The following is a 17641-nucleotide window of genomic DNA, read 5'->3' as shown; positions in this document are numbered from 1 at the left end:
GGCACTCGGTAACGTTTGCAAACACCTAGTTGGGCAGCTTGGTTTTATATATGGTGCTGAATGGGTTTAGGATAGTATAGAACAGTGCATCCTATTTAATTTATTTCCATTCTGTTTATTTTTATAACATCCAAAATGCTGACGTGCAATTCTTCTAGTAGGTCGCAGCCGTAACCATGCTAGCTCTACGACAAACAGAACCGCATTTGACTAACAAGTGCATAGATGCTTTCAAAGTTTGCTTGGAATCTTAGAGCTCGTTTGGGATTCGGTTTCGCAACGGTAAGCGGAACGAAGTCGCGGGGAGTCATTTTTTTTTATTTCACCTCCTTTCCAGTTCAGATCTCAGTATCTGTCCCGACTTCACGCTATAGTAACGTACAGTCCTAAATAATGCACGTTAGTCGAAGCTCCTTTGATCTAAGCCGTGTCAAAGGGGATCTTAGTTGCTTTACACGATAAGCTAGCTAACAGAGAAGCTTATGCCGGAATAGTTCATGGTCATCCTTTGAATGACATGGGGATAATGGGCCATTTGTTTTGACTATGTTAAGTGGCTTAGGACATCTTCAATACTCGAATACTCTACGGTATGCTTAGAAGTAGTTTTCTTCCTTCACTGCCACGGGTAGAATTTTTAGTGCAAATCATCTCTTCGACGGAAACGTGAAACCCTCCGAAAAACATACTTAGAAGTTTTCAAAAAATATGGAGACTATGCACATCCGTAGTGCATCCATATATATACTTTGTCTCAAAGTTGAGAAACAAACTCGTTTGTAAAATTTAATATGAAAATAACAAATTTCATACGCATTTGTACTACAATACAAATCCCCAAGAATTTTGTCTTATAGTGCACATGCACATGAAATTTGTCATTTTTTATTATTTTTTATGAATTGAGTTTGCATCTCAAACTTTTACAACAAAATAATCTCTGCTATTCATTTTGGCTTCTCTAAGTGCATAGTCTTTATATACACCTATACTACGTTTAGATACAAAGTAAAAGTTATGTTTATAGAAAAGCCAAAACGAATAGTAATTTGGAACTACGGAGGGAGTACATATGCAAATGCACTATGGATGTCCATCATTGATTGATGATTCGCACATTATTTTTGCTTAATGAAGCATCGGTTATTAAGGGCCTGTTTGGATCCAAGGGCTAAATTTTAGCTTTGCACTTTTAGTCCAAAATTTAGCTCTTGGGATCCAAACAGGTGGGCAAAAAGTGTAGAATAGCTAAAGTTTGGACTAAAAACTTTAGCCCCCAAAGAGGCACTAAAAGGGGCTAAAAGTGCTCCTCCCCACCAATTTCCACACCCTGCCCCCCTTCCTCTCTCCTCTCCGCGTGGTCCCCCCTCCTGCACCCCTCCCTCTCCTTCGCCTCCAACTTACGTTGCCTCCGACCAGCCCACCACCTCCGACCGGCCCCACGTCCTTAGCCCGCCCCCCGCAGCCTCACGGATCGGATCGGCGGCGGCTTCTTCCAAGGCCCCGTGGAGGTGTCGCTGGAGGCCGTGACGACATGCACGGCCGCGGGGCTCCGCCATCGCCACGTTCTTCAACGGCATCACGCCCGCCGGATCCGAGCCCAGGCCATCCTCCGCCTCATCCGCCATCCTATGCTGCCCCCGGCTGCCGTCCTCCCCCTCGTTGTAGCCTTCCTCGGAGATGGAGGACCGCGGCGGGCCATGCCGCCACGCGAGCGCCGCCGAAGAACGGGAAGAAGGGGGACACCCGTCGCCTCCGCCCTGCCTCCCGCCGCCTCCGCTGGCCCCCGCCTCCGCGGGCCCGGGCGCTGGAGCAGCTGGATGCGGGTGCATGGGTGGAAGGGAGGAGGACGGTGCGTGGGCGGAGGCGGCAGGCGGCTGGAAGATTGGAGAGCGCGTGGGTTCAGCGGTGTCGTCGGCGACGGAGTCTCGGGGGAGAGGAGGGGAGGCGGCGGCGAATGCAGGGGGCTTGGATGCGACAGGGCTGGAGGCGGCCTCCTCCTGGGACCGCGCGGCGGAGGTGAGGAGGAGGGAGAGGACGAGGAGGTGGTGGAGAGGACCATGCAGTGGACGCGGCGGAGGCAGCGCGGGGCAATGCCTGCGAGCTGGTGGAGAGGAGGGGTAGGGAAGGAGGATAAAATTGTCTTTGTTCAACAGTATTTATGGACTTTAGTTCATTTTAGTCCATGGATCCAAACACCCAGCAGAACTAAATTTTAGGGGCTAAATTTTAGTAACTAAATTTTAGCCCATGACTTTGGATCCAAACACCACCTAAGCATTGGAAATCTTTTCTCTACAACACTATCGTATGGGGGAAATATTCATTGCAAAGTACCACTTCCGTGGAAATGTGAAAATCCATGTAATAAGTATACTCATAAATTTTCAAAAAGCATCCTAATAATAAGAGGTTAGTGCGTGTAAGCTTTGTTGGTACTCCGTTGCTGCTGCTGCTGCGGTGTTAGTGTTGGCCTTGGTGGCACGCACCGAAGAAGCAAGGGATGATGATCGCTATGATATAGCACCCGTCGTAGTGGAGATGACCGAATCAATGTTCATAGACCAGTCGGGAATCGGCCCACCTGTTCTGACTTAGGGGTGTTTAGGAGGAGGGGTTTAAACTTTAGTCTGTCATATCGGATGTTTGGATACTAATTAGGAGGACTAAATATAAACTAATTACAAAACTAATTGCAGAACCCCTAAGCTAAATCGTGAGATGAATCTATTAAGTCTAATTAATCCATCATTAGTGAATGGTTATTGTAGCACCACATTATCAAATCATGGACTAATTAGGCTTAATAGATTCGTCTCGCGATTTAGCCTAGGGGTTGTGTAATTAGTTTTGTAATTAATCTAGATTTAATACTCCTAATTAGTGTCCAAACATTCGATATGATAGGGGCTAAAGTTAAAATTTAACCCCCTCCTCCCAAACACCCCCTTAGCATTGTCGCGAGACGCCAGTGCGTATCTGTTCTAAGATTGGCTTAGTATTTCAGAGCGGGTGTTTGGATACGAGGTGCTAAACTTTAACAGTGTCACATCATATGTTCGGATGCTAATTAGGAGAACTAAGTATGAGCAATTATAAAATTAATTGCAGAACCCTGTGCTAATTCGCGAGACGAATCTATTAAGCCTAATTAATCCACCATTAGCAAATGGTTACTGTAGCACCACATTGTCAAATCATGAACTAATTAGGCTTAATAGATTCGTCTCGCGAATTACACTCCAACTATGCAATTAGTTTTATAATTAGTCTATATTTAATACTTCTAATTAGCATCCAAACATCCGATATGACGGGTGTTAAACTTAATTAGTCTATATTTAATACTTCTAATTAGCATCCAAACATCTGATATGACGGGTGTTAAACTTTAACAGGTGCGAACCAAACAACCCTGGATGGAGGTCATTTCGATAAGCGCGACGACCAGGCAAATCAATCACGCATTCAGGAGTTTGCAGCGTAGTGCTAGTAGTAGTACTCGGCAAAGCCACTCCACTACTAGCGCTTCAGCACGCCATTGAATTCACAACCCCACGAGCTACAGGCGACAGCCGACAGAGGCGTTGCGGCCGGATTGCAAGCAGAAGGACCGGCACCGGATCCTGGCATGAAACCCGGGGACGATTTGGCACCACGCCAGCTGAAGCGCGCGTCGCCTTGCGCGTGCCTTTCTGCCTGCCACCCAAGTCCTAGACCTAGACCTCTGCCATCCCGGGCTTCACTCTGCTGCCCTGCCCTGCTCGGATGCTCCCATGTGCTCGCTGGTGCCCGTGCTCGCCTCGGTGCGACGGCGCTCGGTGCTTCTACTCTAGCTCGTGGCATACCTCCCACGCACGATTGTTGCCTCGCCTAACTACCATGATTAGTTGATTAATTAATCAGATCATGTAGCCTTGCATATTACTTTTACCAACTCATTTTCTCGTTGCTTTTTGTCTGGTTTTTGGTACGACGAGGGCACAATATCATGTAGCTTAATCAATGATATTTTGTTTCCAAATACTTTGTGACCGTTTCCATTCATTCGATCCTTGCTTCGATTAAATATTTTATCAAAACATGTTAAGATTGTATTTATTAGAAAAATATTTTACTAGCAAAACAATAGCACACACTATTGATATATATTTGATTATTCTCAAAAAGCATATTTATCATGAGCATCTTGTGTCATTAGTATGTCCACGCACAGTCCTCCAACCAAACGCATCACATCAGCCAGATTTTATCTTTTTATAGGCAGCTCTTGGGCAACATTTTTCACCTGGCAACAACCAAACAAGCTCTCACCACGCCAAGCTAGCTCCTGGGATCACGGCGCCCACGCACGGGCCGTGGTGATCATCGTGGATGAGAACCGTCGGGTCAATATGCCCCGATCTGTACCGCACCACAACAAGAAGTGGCCACTCGCAGCTGCCGCGACGCGTCGGGTGGAAAACACCAGCGGGAGGCTTTTCAGTAACAGGTGATCTTGTCTGGTTTCATTTTCATGACTGTAATTTGTTCGTTTTATTTTTATTGTAAGATTTGTTGGAATTCCACCGGCTAAAGTTAGCACCCAGGTAAACAGCTAGTGGGTGCTAACTTGGTAGGTAGGAGTCCAAATAAATTCTCAGAGTAGCTAAATTTTAATTGGTGGATCCAAACATACCTAAACTAAATTATTTTAACTATAATTGAAGAAAACTAACATACGTAGTACTAAAAAAATCTATTAACATATAAACTAGAAGCAAAATTATTTACATGTTATAAACATTCGTGCCTTTTCTATAAATTTGAATAAAGTTAAATAAGTTTGATTAAAAAAATAAAAATGAAACTATGATTTGGACCGAAGAGAGGAAGCTCTTTAGATTCTTCTGTGAGCCTTAGCTTTGATAATAAATTTCTATTGTAACTAATAACTTGTCTTTAGATATGGTCCAATTCACCCACATGCAGTATTTTAACCAATGTAGTGTATCCGAACTAAATACAAAATTATAATCATAAATATTTTTACAAATCTGATACCATCGGTTCTAGTTAAATATAATTATGCATCAATAGAGTAACTACTCTCTCCATTCCAAATTATAATTCCTTCAAGGTTTGTCCTAAATCAAACTTGTCTATGTTTGGTCAAGTTTATAGAAAAATGCACAAACTCTATAACATAAAACTAGTTCATTATATAGACCATGTAATATATGTCAATAGCACATTTATTTACTATTGTAGATGTTAATATATTTTTCTATAAATTTAGTCAAAGTTCGATGGGTTTGATATAAAGCTAAAAGGGAAAAGTCCAATTTTTCACCCTTCAACTATAGCAAAAGTTCGATTTTCAACTCACAACAACAAAACGGGACAAGGAGGGCCATCCAACGGTCAAAACCGGGCAAATTTGGTCCTTTGGGTGGTTTTAAGAGTGGTTTTGAATTTTCTAAAAATTTAAAAAATTACATTTAATTAAAAAATTCATAACTAATTCATTTCAAATCAGAAAAATATCGAATTGGTGCCAAAAACATTCTGAATATGTAACCTATATGTTGGTATTTTATTTGGCATTACTTGAATCTTAGTTGTTCATGTTCCTTGTGTTTTATTAAGAGCAATAAAATACTAGGAATAATAGCAAATATGATGTTAACAACTCCAAATAGAGTACCAACAAATAGCCTACATTTTTAGAAAACTTTTGGTACCAACTTCATATTTTTTGAATTTGAAATGAATTAGTTCTGAATTTTTTAACTAAATCAAAACTTTTGTAGAAAATGCAAAGCCACCATCCAAACCACCCAAAGGGCTAAATTTGTCCAATTTTAACAGCTGGATGGTCCTCCCTGTCTGGTTTTGCAATTGTGTGTTGAAAATCAGATTTCCGCTATAGTTTAAGAATAAAAATAAGACTTTTCCCAAGCTAACGCGTCCTGTAACTTAACGAGTGGAATACTAGTTAAATACTTTGTCGTAGTAGTAGGACCTTGCCGTATTTTTTATCCTAGCTCTCAAATTTGCAGTAGAGCTCCCCTTACTTAGGTCCTGTTTGGCACGGCTACACTCCTAAACTCCAGCAACTCCATCAAAAAATTCAGCCAAACACCCCAACTCCAAAACTCCATGGAGTTGCCAACTCCATGGAGTTGTAGTGCAAATGGAGGTGGAGTTTTGGAGCACCTCTTTTGCTGCTACAGAAACCTCTCTTTTGAATCTCCTCGTGGAGTTGGTGGATAATTACCCACCGATGCCACTGGTTATGGAAAAAAACGTTTCGTTCTATTCTACTTGTTCCCCGTCCTAGCGCCGTCGTCAAGGCCAGTCGCCGCCCAGCGCCTGTCGCCCTTCATCGCCCGCCGCTCGTCGCCGCCCACCCCACCCGCCCGTTGCCCAGCCCCGCCGCTCGTCTTGACCCGACTGGAAAAAGGGGAAGAAGAAGATGGGATAGAGAGAATGACAAGTGGGACCTTAATTGGGGGGCAACAATGGCAATCTACACTGAAATCGATCTTTTTTTGGAGCTAAGAGCACATATCTAGCCAAACATCCCATTTTACTTCTGGAGTTTTGGAGCAGAGCTGGCTCCATGTGGAGTTCTGGAGTGGAGTAGCTCCACCCGGAGTTGGAGCCATGCCAAACAGGGCCTTAGGGGGTGTTTGGCATGGCTCCGCTCCTCAACTCCAGCAACTCCAGCAAAAATTCAGCCAAACACCCTAACTCCAAAACTCCATGGAGCTACCAACTCCATTGAGCTGTAGTGCAAATGGGGATGGAGTTTTGGAGTACCTCTTTTGCTGCTCCAAAACCACCTCTTTTGAACCTCCTCGTAGAGTTGGTGGATAATTACCCACCAATACCACTGGTTACAGAAGAAAATGGTTCGACTCTATTTCTTTCTCCTGAGCCTCCCACACCGACAGCCCCACCCTCACCGCTCACGTCCTGCCTCCTGTCCCTCGCAGGGTCCGCCGCCGCGTCGCAACTTGGGGGCCGCCGCCCGCGGTCTCCTTCGACGGGGAGCCCACCACCACGTGCACAGTCATCGGGGGCGCTGCCGTGCCGCTCCGTCGCGTGGGCCCCTCCCTCATCGACGGCGTGCCCCTCCAGCACGAGCACGGCGCCAGACGCCTCTGCGCGGCAGAGGGTGGCGCCCGCCGCCGGAGCCCCTCCCGGCCGCCCGTCAACAGGAGATCCGGCCCTCCTGCCTGCCGCCCGTCAACAGTAGATATGCCGACCGGAGCGCAGTTCCACGCGCTGCACGGGGCGTATGTGCGCGCGGGGATGCCCCGCGGCCAAGATCTTCGTCGTCAACTACAACACCACTTGCCGGTGTTTTGCTTTGCACGTTAGATTTTTCCGGCCGCCGGTGTTTTGCTTTGCACATCAGATTTTTCCTATCCAATTCTACGGTCCATTTGCCATTCTTTTTTGGGTGTGTATCAATCTGTAGACGAGATTGGAAATGATTAATAGGTAGAACATCGTGCGACACGTTCAGTTGGATGCATCAATACATTCTCTGAATGACAACATTCTCTGAATCAATACATTCAGTTGTACGCATCAATATATTCTCTGAATCAAACCATGGTGGACACGTCGCGTGGTTGAGAGGGTGGCGAGGGAGGACAGGGACTAGGAAGAAGAAGGGAACAAGAGGATGACACATGGGATCATGAGTTTGGGGGCAAGAATGACAATTCACCTTCAAACTCCTCTTTTCTGTAGTTGAGGACATCCTCCCAGCCAAACACCTCCATCAGATAGCTCCAACTCCACCTAGAGCTGGCTCCACTTGGAGTTCTGGAGTGGAGCAGCTCCACCCATAGTTGGGGTCCTTTACTTAGAGTTGCTCTAAGCATTGTCATTTAGACTATTTTCAGTGGAAGTTTTATAGGAATCTCATTCTCATTAAGTGATGTAACATGTCAAGAATTTTGATGACATGTTAAGATATTTATGTAGAGAGGGGGAAGAAGTTTTATCAGGAAAAAACAAGGCATACACTGTTTTCAAGGATACAGAACATGTTGAAATGAGCATTAGGGGTCGGAGAAATTTTATTTTCTCCGATTACATCAAATCCTTCACATCTCAATTAAATAATATGGTTAATCTATGAAATCATGAAATAAAAATGTGCATTGAAAGTCTTGGTTCATTCGTCAACTGAAATCTCTTTAAATGATATGGTATTGTTGGAAACTGTGAAATGAAACTCCTTGTGGGAATATGGATGGAATCGGATCAAACACAAATTCGGATATCAATTGTTACCGTGTTTTTTTTACTCAAATACAAATTGGATTTTATAGTAATTAAATATTAATTACCAAATAAAAGCATACAACAATATTATTTGAAATAATTTACACCAACAAATATATCAATTTCAAAATAAATTAAAATAATATATTTATTGCATGGCTTAAATAGGTGCATATGCATTACGGACGGATGATATCAGACTGCCATCCACATCCATATTTAGTTTGAATATGAATACGAATTCAGGTCATGAAAATATGAATTCAAATGTATCCAAATTAATGTATTATATTAGCAACAAATGCGGATACGGATATTCATATATCATATTTTAGCGTATACGAATTTACACATTCGCACCTTCCACCTTGAGTAATTATTGGCCGGACAAAAATCAAAATTTCTTCAGACTACTCTCACGCAACACTTTTGGCCAGGCGGGTTGTCCAGCGTGCACAGGCCAGATGGCGCGATCAGGTTGGGCCCGCCACGTAGTCCGTCCGCCCCCGCGCCACCGTCACAGCAGGTCCGCGGGCCGCGGCGCCCGCACCTCTCCTCACGTCCACCGCGGTTTTCTTCTAGTCGACTGCACCCGCACCGAGTCCACACCTCCTGGTTCGCGTCGGCCGACTGGAAACTAGCGCCGCCGAGCACGCCGCACCGCGGGACTGCTGCAGGGAGCCGCCGACCGCGCGCCTCTCCTCCACCCTCGGGCGACGCCCCTCCGCCAGGGTAGGCTGACTCCCCCCTCCAGGCTCGCCCGACCACAGCAAAGCCGCTGCCGCACCCGTACTCCTCCAGGCCGTGAAAGGTGAGGCCCAACTCCTCTCTCCCTCAGATCTGTATGTGCGGATGCATATATTTCCTGAAAAACGGAATGAGAAATGGATTGGCGCGTTAGATCTGGATGCGTTGATGTACGTTACTTGAAAATTGAACTGAAAAATGGGTTGGTACGTTGGATCTAGCTTCTGTTATGGTTCGGTAGAGCAATTCCTCGATAATTTCCCCTCTTGTGCATTATCTGTTATGCGAATAGCTGTGGGAGAGTGATGTTGCCATCACTTGTTCAGAAGATACATACTACATGACAAATGCTAAAGTGCAGTTCTGCATGGCTTGCAATGTTTGATTAGCTGTGGGAGAGTGATGTTACGGTCACTTGTTCAGAAGACATATAGGACAAATGCTGAAGTGCACTTCTGCATGGCTTGCAATGTTTGATTAGCTGCTTGGTATGTTGCTAACTTGTTCAGGACCTACCAGATTTTTTTGCTCCATATCTTTAGTCAAGAGGCTTTATTTCATTATTTCAATTAACTATGGAAATTCAAGCCTTAACAGAAACAACAAACACACTATTGGGTACTCCCACAAAAGTCCCAGTGTAAGACTGCAACACATGCAAACAAGCCAACGCAACGCGTGCTGCATACACAACCGCAACTTAACTGCCACACTTCATAACGCTAGATGGACAAAACAAATCACAGATCTCAGTGACCTGGTATTGCAGTCCTAATCCAGCAATTAGTGCTTTTTGTTAGGTTGTTTTCTGATGGTTCGGATATTGTTCTTCCTTTTTTCCCGTTCAATCAGTTTAAAGATGGACATTATCATAGTTAATTTCTGATGGGTGAGAGGCATCGCATGGGACGCATGGGAACAACTCCCTGTTTATTCTTGGCTTCTACAATGGGCCTGGAGGCTGATGAAATCCATTTGATGGCTAGGGTTGCGTAGCCTTGCTGTGCAGTATTGGGAACCTGTGCATACTTCTGCCACTTGCCCCCCTGCAGTTAGCGTGTTACACCCGTAATGGGTCTAATTACCTTCACTTAGCAAGCAAGCCCTTAGGATTTTTATAGCAAATCATACCAGCTTATTTAGATATCATTACATGTATACATATGCATTCTTGTAATGCTTGCTATCATTCAAAAAGAAGTTCATCTTGTAGATTTTGACAGAAAAAAACATTTCAATTGGAGAGAAGTTTGTGGCTGAGGCTGAAGAAAATCTGGATGTGCTTGACTTGTAAGGCTCACTATTTTTGGGAGGTGTCTGACGTAGACTATCCAAAATTCAGCGCCAGGGATCAGGGAGCGACCTACCCCAGGGTGGGGAGTTTCCTTTTCCAGTTACAAGGAGGGCAAACTCGTATTCCATCATGATGGAAGAGGACATGGAAAATGGAAGGTCGTATCAGGAAAGACCAAGAACTTTTTCTACAGTCCGAAGTAAATCATCTGTACCACTGGTATGGCCTACCACTAAGCTTTCACCACCTTTCAAATACATAAGCGAGCTTTCTGGCTACTTTGAAGGGTATTAATTTAGCTTCTGTTCATGTTTGATGCGCTCACTTTGTGCATGCATTTCTTTCTTGTGTTATGCAACTGCATGGCATTTGTTCTTCATTGTGGCAGTGTGAATTGTCCTTGTTTTGGTTGAAATATTCACACTACTTTTTGGCAGGAAACAAATATCCACGGTATTGATTTATTATTTTTAATTCCATCATTTTCTTAACGTATATGCCAATCGACAGCTATGAAAGTGTACCAAAAAACAATTCAGCATACTATGAATACTACATCATTCCTTTTCCATCTTTCTTTGTTTTAGCTTTATATTTATACTTAAGAAATATGTCCATAAAGTAGCCAAATAGAGTTACCCTTTTTTGCTCAATAACAACAACGAAGCCTTTTATTCCCACCTATAAAAAAGGTCTTTTTAGTCTCAAACAAGGCAGGGTAGGCTAAAAGTTAACCTCTTTTATCATACCCCCAAAAATGGTCATTCAGCTAAAAGAGCCAGTTTAACACTCTATTGTTATTTTAGGGGGTTTGTGATGAGTTGAACTGAAGTACTCTAGGCAACATAGGTTTCCATGCTTGAACCAGTCTTTTCCTATCACAGTGTGCACTGATTCATTATGTTATGTTTCTAAGCTACTTGGATGGTTTATGGATTCCAGGTCGCAAACTTTGATAATTGAAAAACTGGTGAAGTGCACATTTCTGCTGATTGGTTAACACTTTTCTTTAACATGTCATGAGCTACAGTTGGATATTTTTCATTTGTCTCTTATACAGTCTATTTGGTGATACAGGTCTTCCGTTTGTTGATGAGGATAAATCCCCGTGCTCTGATTATTCTCTCTCTTTTGGTCTTCAGTGGTGTTCTATATGTGGGAGCCAGTACATCGCCAATTTTGGTCTTTGTGTTCTGTATATGTACTCTCAGTTTATTCTTCTCTCTCTACCTCACAAAGTGGGTTCTTGCTAAGGATGAAGGACCTCCAGAAATGTCTGAGGTATAGAAAGTGCCTCAGTTCAGATCACTGATAATGTGCTAGTGCTTTCATTTTCTGCACATCCAATGCTTCGCTTCTTGTCACATGCTGTTTCTCTATGTCTGGAAAGTGCTGCAGCGTGATTGATTGTACCTAATCTTTTTCAGATATCTGATGCCATAAGAGATGGCGCTGAAGGATTTTTTAGGACACAATATGGAACTATTTCTAAAATGGCATGTATTCTGGGCTTTGTCATCCTTGTCATTTATCTCTTTCGCACTACCACCCCGCAGCAGGAGGCATCTGGCATAGGAAGGTGATTTTCTGCCATTATCTAAAACCTTAGTTGTACTGATATGTTGAGATCTCATGAACCTCATGACTACACAGGACAACATCTGCATATATTACAGTTGCTTCGTTTCTCCTTGGAGCTTTATGTTCTGGAATAGCTGGCTTCGTTGGGATGTGGGTCTCTGTACGTGCAAACGTTCGAGTTTCAAGTGCCGCTCGGCGCTCTGCGAGGGAAGCATTGCAGGTTTTGTTTTCGTTCCTTGACATACTTTCAGGTTTTCTCCTGCAATATAGTTTGAAATGTTGACAGATTTCTCAAAACAGATTGCTGTCCGTGCTGGTGGTTTCTCAGCCATTGTGGTTGTTTGCATGGCTGTATTTGGTGTGGCAATACTATACTCAACATTTTATGTTTGGCTTGGAGTAGATTCACCTGGTTCAATGAAGGTTACCGACTGTAAGTTTCTTGCACAATGCACCTGATATTCGTAAGTGGTGTTAGATGGAGCTATGTTCTGCTTGTCAATTGTTATATGTCATCGTTGCAAGGTTATAGATCGTGATTACTGATCATTTTATTTCTGTAATTGAAAGTAGAGGGAAGTACTGTTCTGCACTTATGCTTCTCTAAATTTGACTCTACTGTAGACTTTACCTCGTGTTCCTGTAGAGTTAGTTGGGTTACATGTAATTTTCCTATAAAGTCGAGAAATTGCACTAGATTAGGATCCAACTTGTCCACCAGTTATGTGCATGTAGTTGCAATATCGTTTTCTTATGTAAAAAGAACATTATTCTGTTGCTTATTCATATGTTTTTTTGTGCAGTGCCTCTTCTCCTTGTGGGATATGGATTTGGTGCCTCTTTTGTTGCCCTTTTTGCTCAGTTGGGTGGTGGAATATACACCAAAGCTGCTGATGTTGGAGCTGATCTCGTTGGAAAAGTTGAGCAGGGAATACCAGAAGATGATCCTCGCAATCCTGCTGTCATTGCTGACTTGGTATTGATCTTCTCTAGTAAACATTAGTGCACCTTTTTCATATTTTTCATTGAAGATAGCTCAATTATGTTCAAATACACCTAGGCATTAGTTGTAAAAATCAATATTCATGTGCTTCTGAAGCTTTATTAGGGATAAATTGATATCAACAGCTTTCTTTTGTTTTGAAACTCAATGAATGGTTGTGTACTGTGCTATACTATATGCGCTAGGGTACCTTGTTGCCTAAGGGTGCGTTTGGTTCCAGGGACGAAGTGGGACGGGACGGGATGATCCCACTTCGTCCCGCGTTTGGTATGGAGACAAGTGGGACGGGGACATCCCTACGAGGGAATATACCCTCCAGATGCGGGATGCCCCCATCCCACCAAAACGAGCGGACGGGGGCATCCCACTTCGCCCTCGTCACGCGTCGTCTGCTCAACGTCCGTGCATCTTCTTCGTTCTGCTTGTCGGCACGGGCGGAGGCCAGCTCCTGGCGGCGGACACCAGCTACCGGCGGCGGAGGCTAGCTCCTGGCGGGTGGAGGGCTGCCGGCGGCGGAGGCCAGCTCCTGGCGGGCGGAGGTCTCGATGGGCGGAGGGCCCCAGCGGCGGAGCTCCTGGTCGGCGGGCTGCTTCAGCGAGCAACCGCGGGAGCTGCTCCGGCGGGCGGCCCTGCGAGGAGCATGGGTAGCCCCGCAAGCTGCTCGGGCGGGTGGCGGCGCAAGCTTCTCCGGCGTCCAACCCCGTGAGCGGCTCCGGGAGCTCCTTCGGAGAAGATAAGAGGAAAAAGAAAAAGGGAAAAAATAAATAGAATGGATATAGGATGACATGTGGGACTTTAAATGACATATGGGACCCACAAAATATTGTAGTTAATGGTGTTAAAATATCATCCATACCACCCATCTTAACCCCTTCAACCAAACACTAGACGGGACCGTTCCATCCCACTTCAACCAAACACTAGATTGGACCATCCCATCCTACAAAATTGGGACGGGATCGTCCCATCCCACCTCGTCTCCGAACCAAACGCACCCTAAGGTTTGGTAGAATTCTGAGTCATATGCACTCTCAAGGATTGAATATTTGTTGTCTGTGCTGCAATACTCAATACTAGATTTGCTTTGCTCTACAACACTATAACTACTTGTCTGGTTCTTGTTGTCCTATAGTTTATCTTTGTTACTATATATGCTTGTGTAACGAAAGAAAACTACTCAGGTTGGTGACAATGTTGGAGATTGTGCTGCGCGAGGCGCTGATCTTTTTGAGAGCATAGCAGCTGAAATTATCAGTGCAATGATACTTGGAGGAACAATGGCACAGCGCTGCAAAATTGAGGGCAAGTCTCTTTTATTGCCATCCAATATTCTTGTCAACAAGAACACTGGCCACAACCATCAAGTGGTTGTTCATATTTTTAATATGATAAATTCCCAATAATATAGTTATAATATTGGATTTGAATTTATATTTTTGGTACAATGGTACACACCACACCTTTGTAATCGCACTGTTCTGGTCTATAATCAGCATTGTTTGTCATTGCAGATCCCTCTGGCTTTATTCTGTTTCCTCTTGTTGTCCATTCATTTGATTTGGTGGTTTCATCTGTTGGAATTCTCTCAATCAGAGGGACACGTGATTCTGGACTCATCTCCCCTATCGAAGATCCCATGTCAATTATGCAAAAAGGCTATTCTATCACTATCATGCTTGCTGTTCTTACATTTGGAGTGGTGAGTCTTGTTTCGGTAAATAGTTTGCTGTTTTATTATGTTGTCTTGCTGCTTGCAGTATTTGTAGTATTACACTGTTATGCCATCACTCCATTTGTTCCCGAGGCTGGGTGCAGAAATCACTTTGTAAGTGCAATATGCAAAAGTGGTCTACAGCATTGTTGAATATCTTTCATATAGGCTTCTCATCATGATCGAATATAATATAAGGAGAACTTTGAATGAGTCGCTGAAACAGCAATTATGGTTAAATGTTATTGGAAGAAGAGATTCCAGAAATTATCCAAAAGGGGAGAAGATGACCTCAATCTAGCAGTTATTATAATCAAATCCATAGCCATAGGATGTAATCCGAAGATATTTGGACTGATAACAGAAACATATTATAAACCATGAACAGTTCTTGTTAAGGTTTGTTATAAGTCTGCAGTTTATTTGTGTCGGGATAACGCTTTTATGTAAGTCTTCCAACTCACAGTGAACAGAGGCTGTGTTTGTGTCATGTGTCTTCACTTTATACCAAGTAAAACTGAACCTTGTTTTTGGCCAGAAGTTGCTTTATAATCATTCTGTGTTAAATTTCCAGTCTACTCGTTGGCTCCTGTATACGGAACAAGCACCTTCAGCATGGCTAAATTTTGCGCTGTGTGGCTTGGTGGGGATCATTACGGCATATGCTTTTGTTTGGATTTCAAAGTATTACACAGATTATAAACACGAGCCAGTCCGCCTTTTAGCTCTTTCAAGTTCTACAGGACATGGAACTAATATTATTGCTGGAGTAAGTTTGGGAATGGAATCAACAGCTCTACCAGTTCTAGTGATAAGTGTAGCCATTATATCAGCATACTGGCTGGGGCAGACCTCTGGCTTGGTGGACGACTCTGGCAACCCAACTGGTGGTCTTTTTGGGACAGCCGTAGCAACAATGGGAATGCTTAGCACAGCAGGGTATGTTCTCACTATGGACATGTTTGGTCCTATAGCTGACAATGCTGGTGGTATTGTTGAGATGAGCCAACAGGTATTTTATTCATGCGCTTCTTTTGTAGTTTAAACCTCTTTTATAGGTCATAGCAAACAATCATATTATTTAATACTTCTACCGCTACAAAATTTTAAAACATTTCAGAGTTCAAATAAAAGAAAGAACAATTGAAAGTATTATACATTATGTAATGTTTTTCTTCCTATAATAGCTGTAAGCTAATTAGCAGGTCTACATTTGCCTCATGTTTGCATGTGTGCACTGATATTCTGTATTGTGTTTAATCATCTTAACTCTGATTGAGTATTGGTGCAGCCTGAAAGCGTGAGGGAAATCACAGACGTCCTAGATGCTGTGGGCAACACAACAAAAGCTACTACAAAGGGATTTGCCATTGGATCGGCGGCACTGGCTTCCTTCCTCCTGTTCAGTGCGTATATGGATGAAGTAGCTTCTTTTGCTCAATTGCCATTCAAAGAGGTATGCAGTTAGTATTAGTATGCCACGTGGAATACTGAATTTAGGTGCTCATACTTAATGGCCTTACACAATTGTTGCAGGTTGACATAGCAGTCCCAGAGATTTTTGTTGGTGGTTTATTAGGCTCAATGCTTATATTCCTGTTCAGTGCATGGGCTTGTTCAGCAGTTGGCAAAACTGCACAGGAAGTTGTTAATGAGGTCAGGAGACAATTTATTGAGAGGCCTGGTATTATGGTGAGTACATGATTAGATCATGAAGTTCTTCAGTTCCCTTATGCTTGGAAAAGCTGATGTCAATTTGTTATGTGATATCATCCAGGACTACAAAGAGAAGCCTGATTATGGACGTTGTGTTGCAATTGTGGCATCTGCATCCTTGAGAGAAATGATAAGACCTGGGGCTTTAGCAATTATATCACCCATGGCCGTTGGTGAGTAGGCCATACCTGTGGTTATTGTGGCATTCTTGTTCGTGTCCATAATGCTTTTGTAATTTGGTTTTCATGGTTTGCAGGCGTTATCTTCCGGATTTTGGGTTACTACACTGGCCAACCTCTTCTTGGAGCTAAAGTTGTGGCCTCAATGCTTATGTTCGCAACAGTTTCTGGTATTCTCATGGCACTCTTCTTGAACACTGCTGGGGGCGCCTGGGATAATGCTAAGAAGTACATTGAGACTGGTGCTCTTGGTGGCAAAGGCAGTGAGTCTCACAAGGCTGCGGTTACTGGTGATACGTAAGTTTCTTTCTCAGTTATACATAATGCTGTTCTATTGACACATAATTTGGGGCTATGCTCTTGAGCTGAGACTCCGCTTTTGATCAACACATAGTAAAACCGATGTTTTCATACTAGCAACTTTCGGTTATGGAATCTGGCAGTTTTCTGATTATGGAAGATTGATAACACTTACAGGAGTATGTGTGTTGCGTTGCAGGGTTGGGGACCCATTCAAAGACACAGCGGGGCCTTCAATCCATGTTCTTATCAAGATGCTCGCAACAATCACATTGGTCATGGCCCCGATATTTTTGTGATTAACCAATCACTCACTCACCAAGCTTACCCTCTGAGATGTATTTACCGGACTCATTTAGCATCACTAAATGTTGTACCCAGAGAAAGAACCAGTGCCGCCCTCCCGACATTTCACGGATATTGTACGGATGGTGCAAACGTCAGAGAATACATGTATTTGTGACGGAGATAACTGAACTTGTCGCCCGAATGTCGTGTGTTTGTTTACTGGAACATTTTGGTCGTTCATGCCAATTGCAACATCCATTGCGGTAGCTGGAGAAAAGAAATGAGCGATAAACGATAGTCGATAGTAGGATCAGGACATGATCTACATCTACCTAAGCTGATTGTTGAGGCAAGCAACGTTGCAGCCATTAAGCTCGTTGATCATCATCTCACTTTCTGTAGGCCTTGTCCACCGACCACTGGCCGATACCCTGACGAATGATCAGGTCTCTCGAATCCTACAGCGAGGAGTTCGTGTTTGGGTCCTAACGTTTCCACTAAAAGGAAGTGTACATGACGTTTGGTGTCCTGCCTGA

General features: G+C 43.6%; 1 protein-coding gene across 3 annotated transcripts; it reads left to right on the top strand.

Moving 5' to 3' along the window:
* The first annotated feature begins 8847 nt into the window (after positions 1-8847).
* On the top strand, positions 8848-17332 carry LOC101780777 (pyrophosphate-energized membrane proton pump 3). Of its 3 annotated transcripts, none has more exons than XM_004962289.3 (15): positions 8848-9097; positions 10376-10546; positions 11405-11608; positions 11755-11906; positions 11981-12128; positions 12209-12341; positions 12712-12884; positions 14093-14213; positions 14423-14610; positions 15197-15634; positions 15914-16078; positions 16159-16314; positions 16400-16511; positions 16595-16814; positions 17017-17332. In XM_004962289.3, exons 2-15 carry the CDS (start codon positions 10457-10459, stop codon positions 17114-17116), a joined length of 2400 nt encoding a protein of 799 aa, XP_004962346.1. In that variant the 5' UTR covers positions 8848-9097; positions 10376-10456; the 3' UTR covers positions 17117-17332. The 3 variants fall into 3 exon arrangements, with proteins under 3 accessions (XP_004962346.1, XP_004962345.1, XP_004962344.1); XM_004962288.3 differs by having other exon boundaries at positions 10257-10546; XM_004962287.3 differs by having other exon boundaries at positions 10247-10546.
* The last annotated feature ends 309 nt before the right edge of the window (positions 17333-17641 follow it).

Source organism: Setaria italica, chromosome III, assembly GCF_000263155.2.
Source record: "Setaria italica strain Yugu1 chromosome III, Setaria_italica_v2.0, whole genome shotgun sequence".
NCBI lineage: Eukaryota > Viridiplantae > Streptophyta > Magnoliopsida > Poales > Poaceae > Setaria > Setaria italica.
This window is presented reverse-complemented; position numbering and strand designations above follow the sequence as displayed.

Excerpts from the sequence above, each read along its gene's own strand:
- LOC101780777 (XM_004962289.3), top strand. The coding sequence starts at position 10,457 with ATGATGGAAGAGGACATGGAAAATGGAAGGTCGTATCAGGAAAGACCA. Across the intron at positions 12,129-12,208 it reads CTGCGAGGGAAGCATTGCAG|ATTGCTGTCCGTGCTGGTGG; the intron begins GTTTTGTTTTCG and ends TTCTCAAAACAG. Across the intron at positions 15,635-15,913 it reads TTGTTGAGATGAGCCAACAG|CCTGAAAGCGTGAGGGAAAT; the intron begins GTATTTTATTCA and ends GTATTGGTGCAG.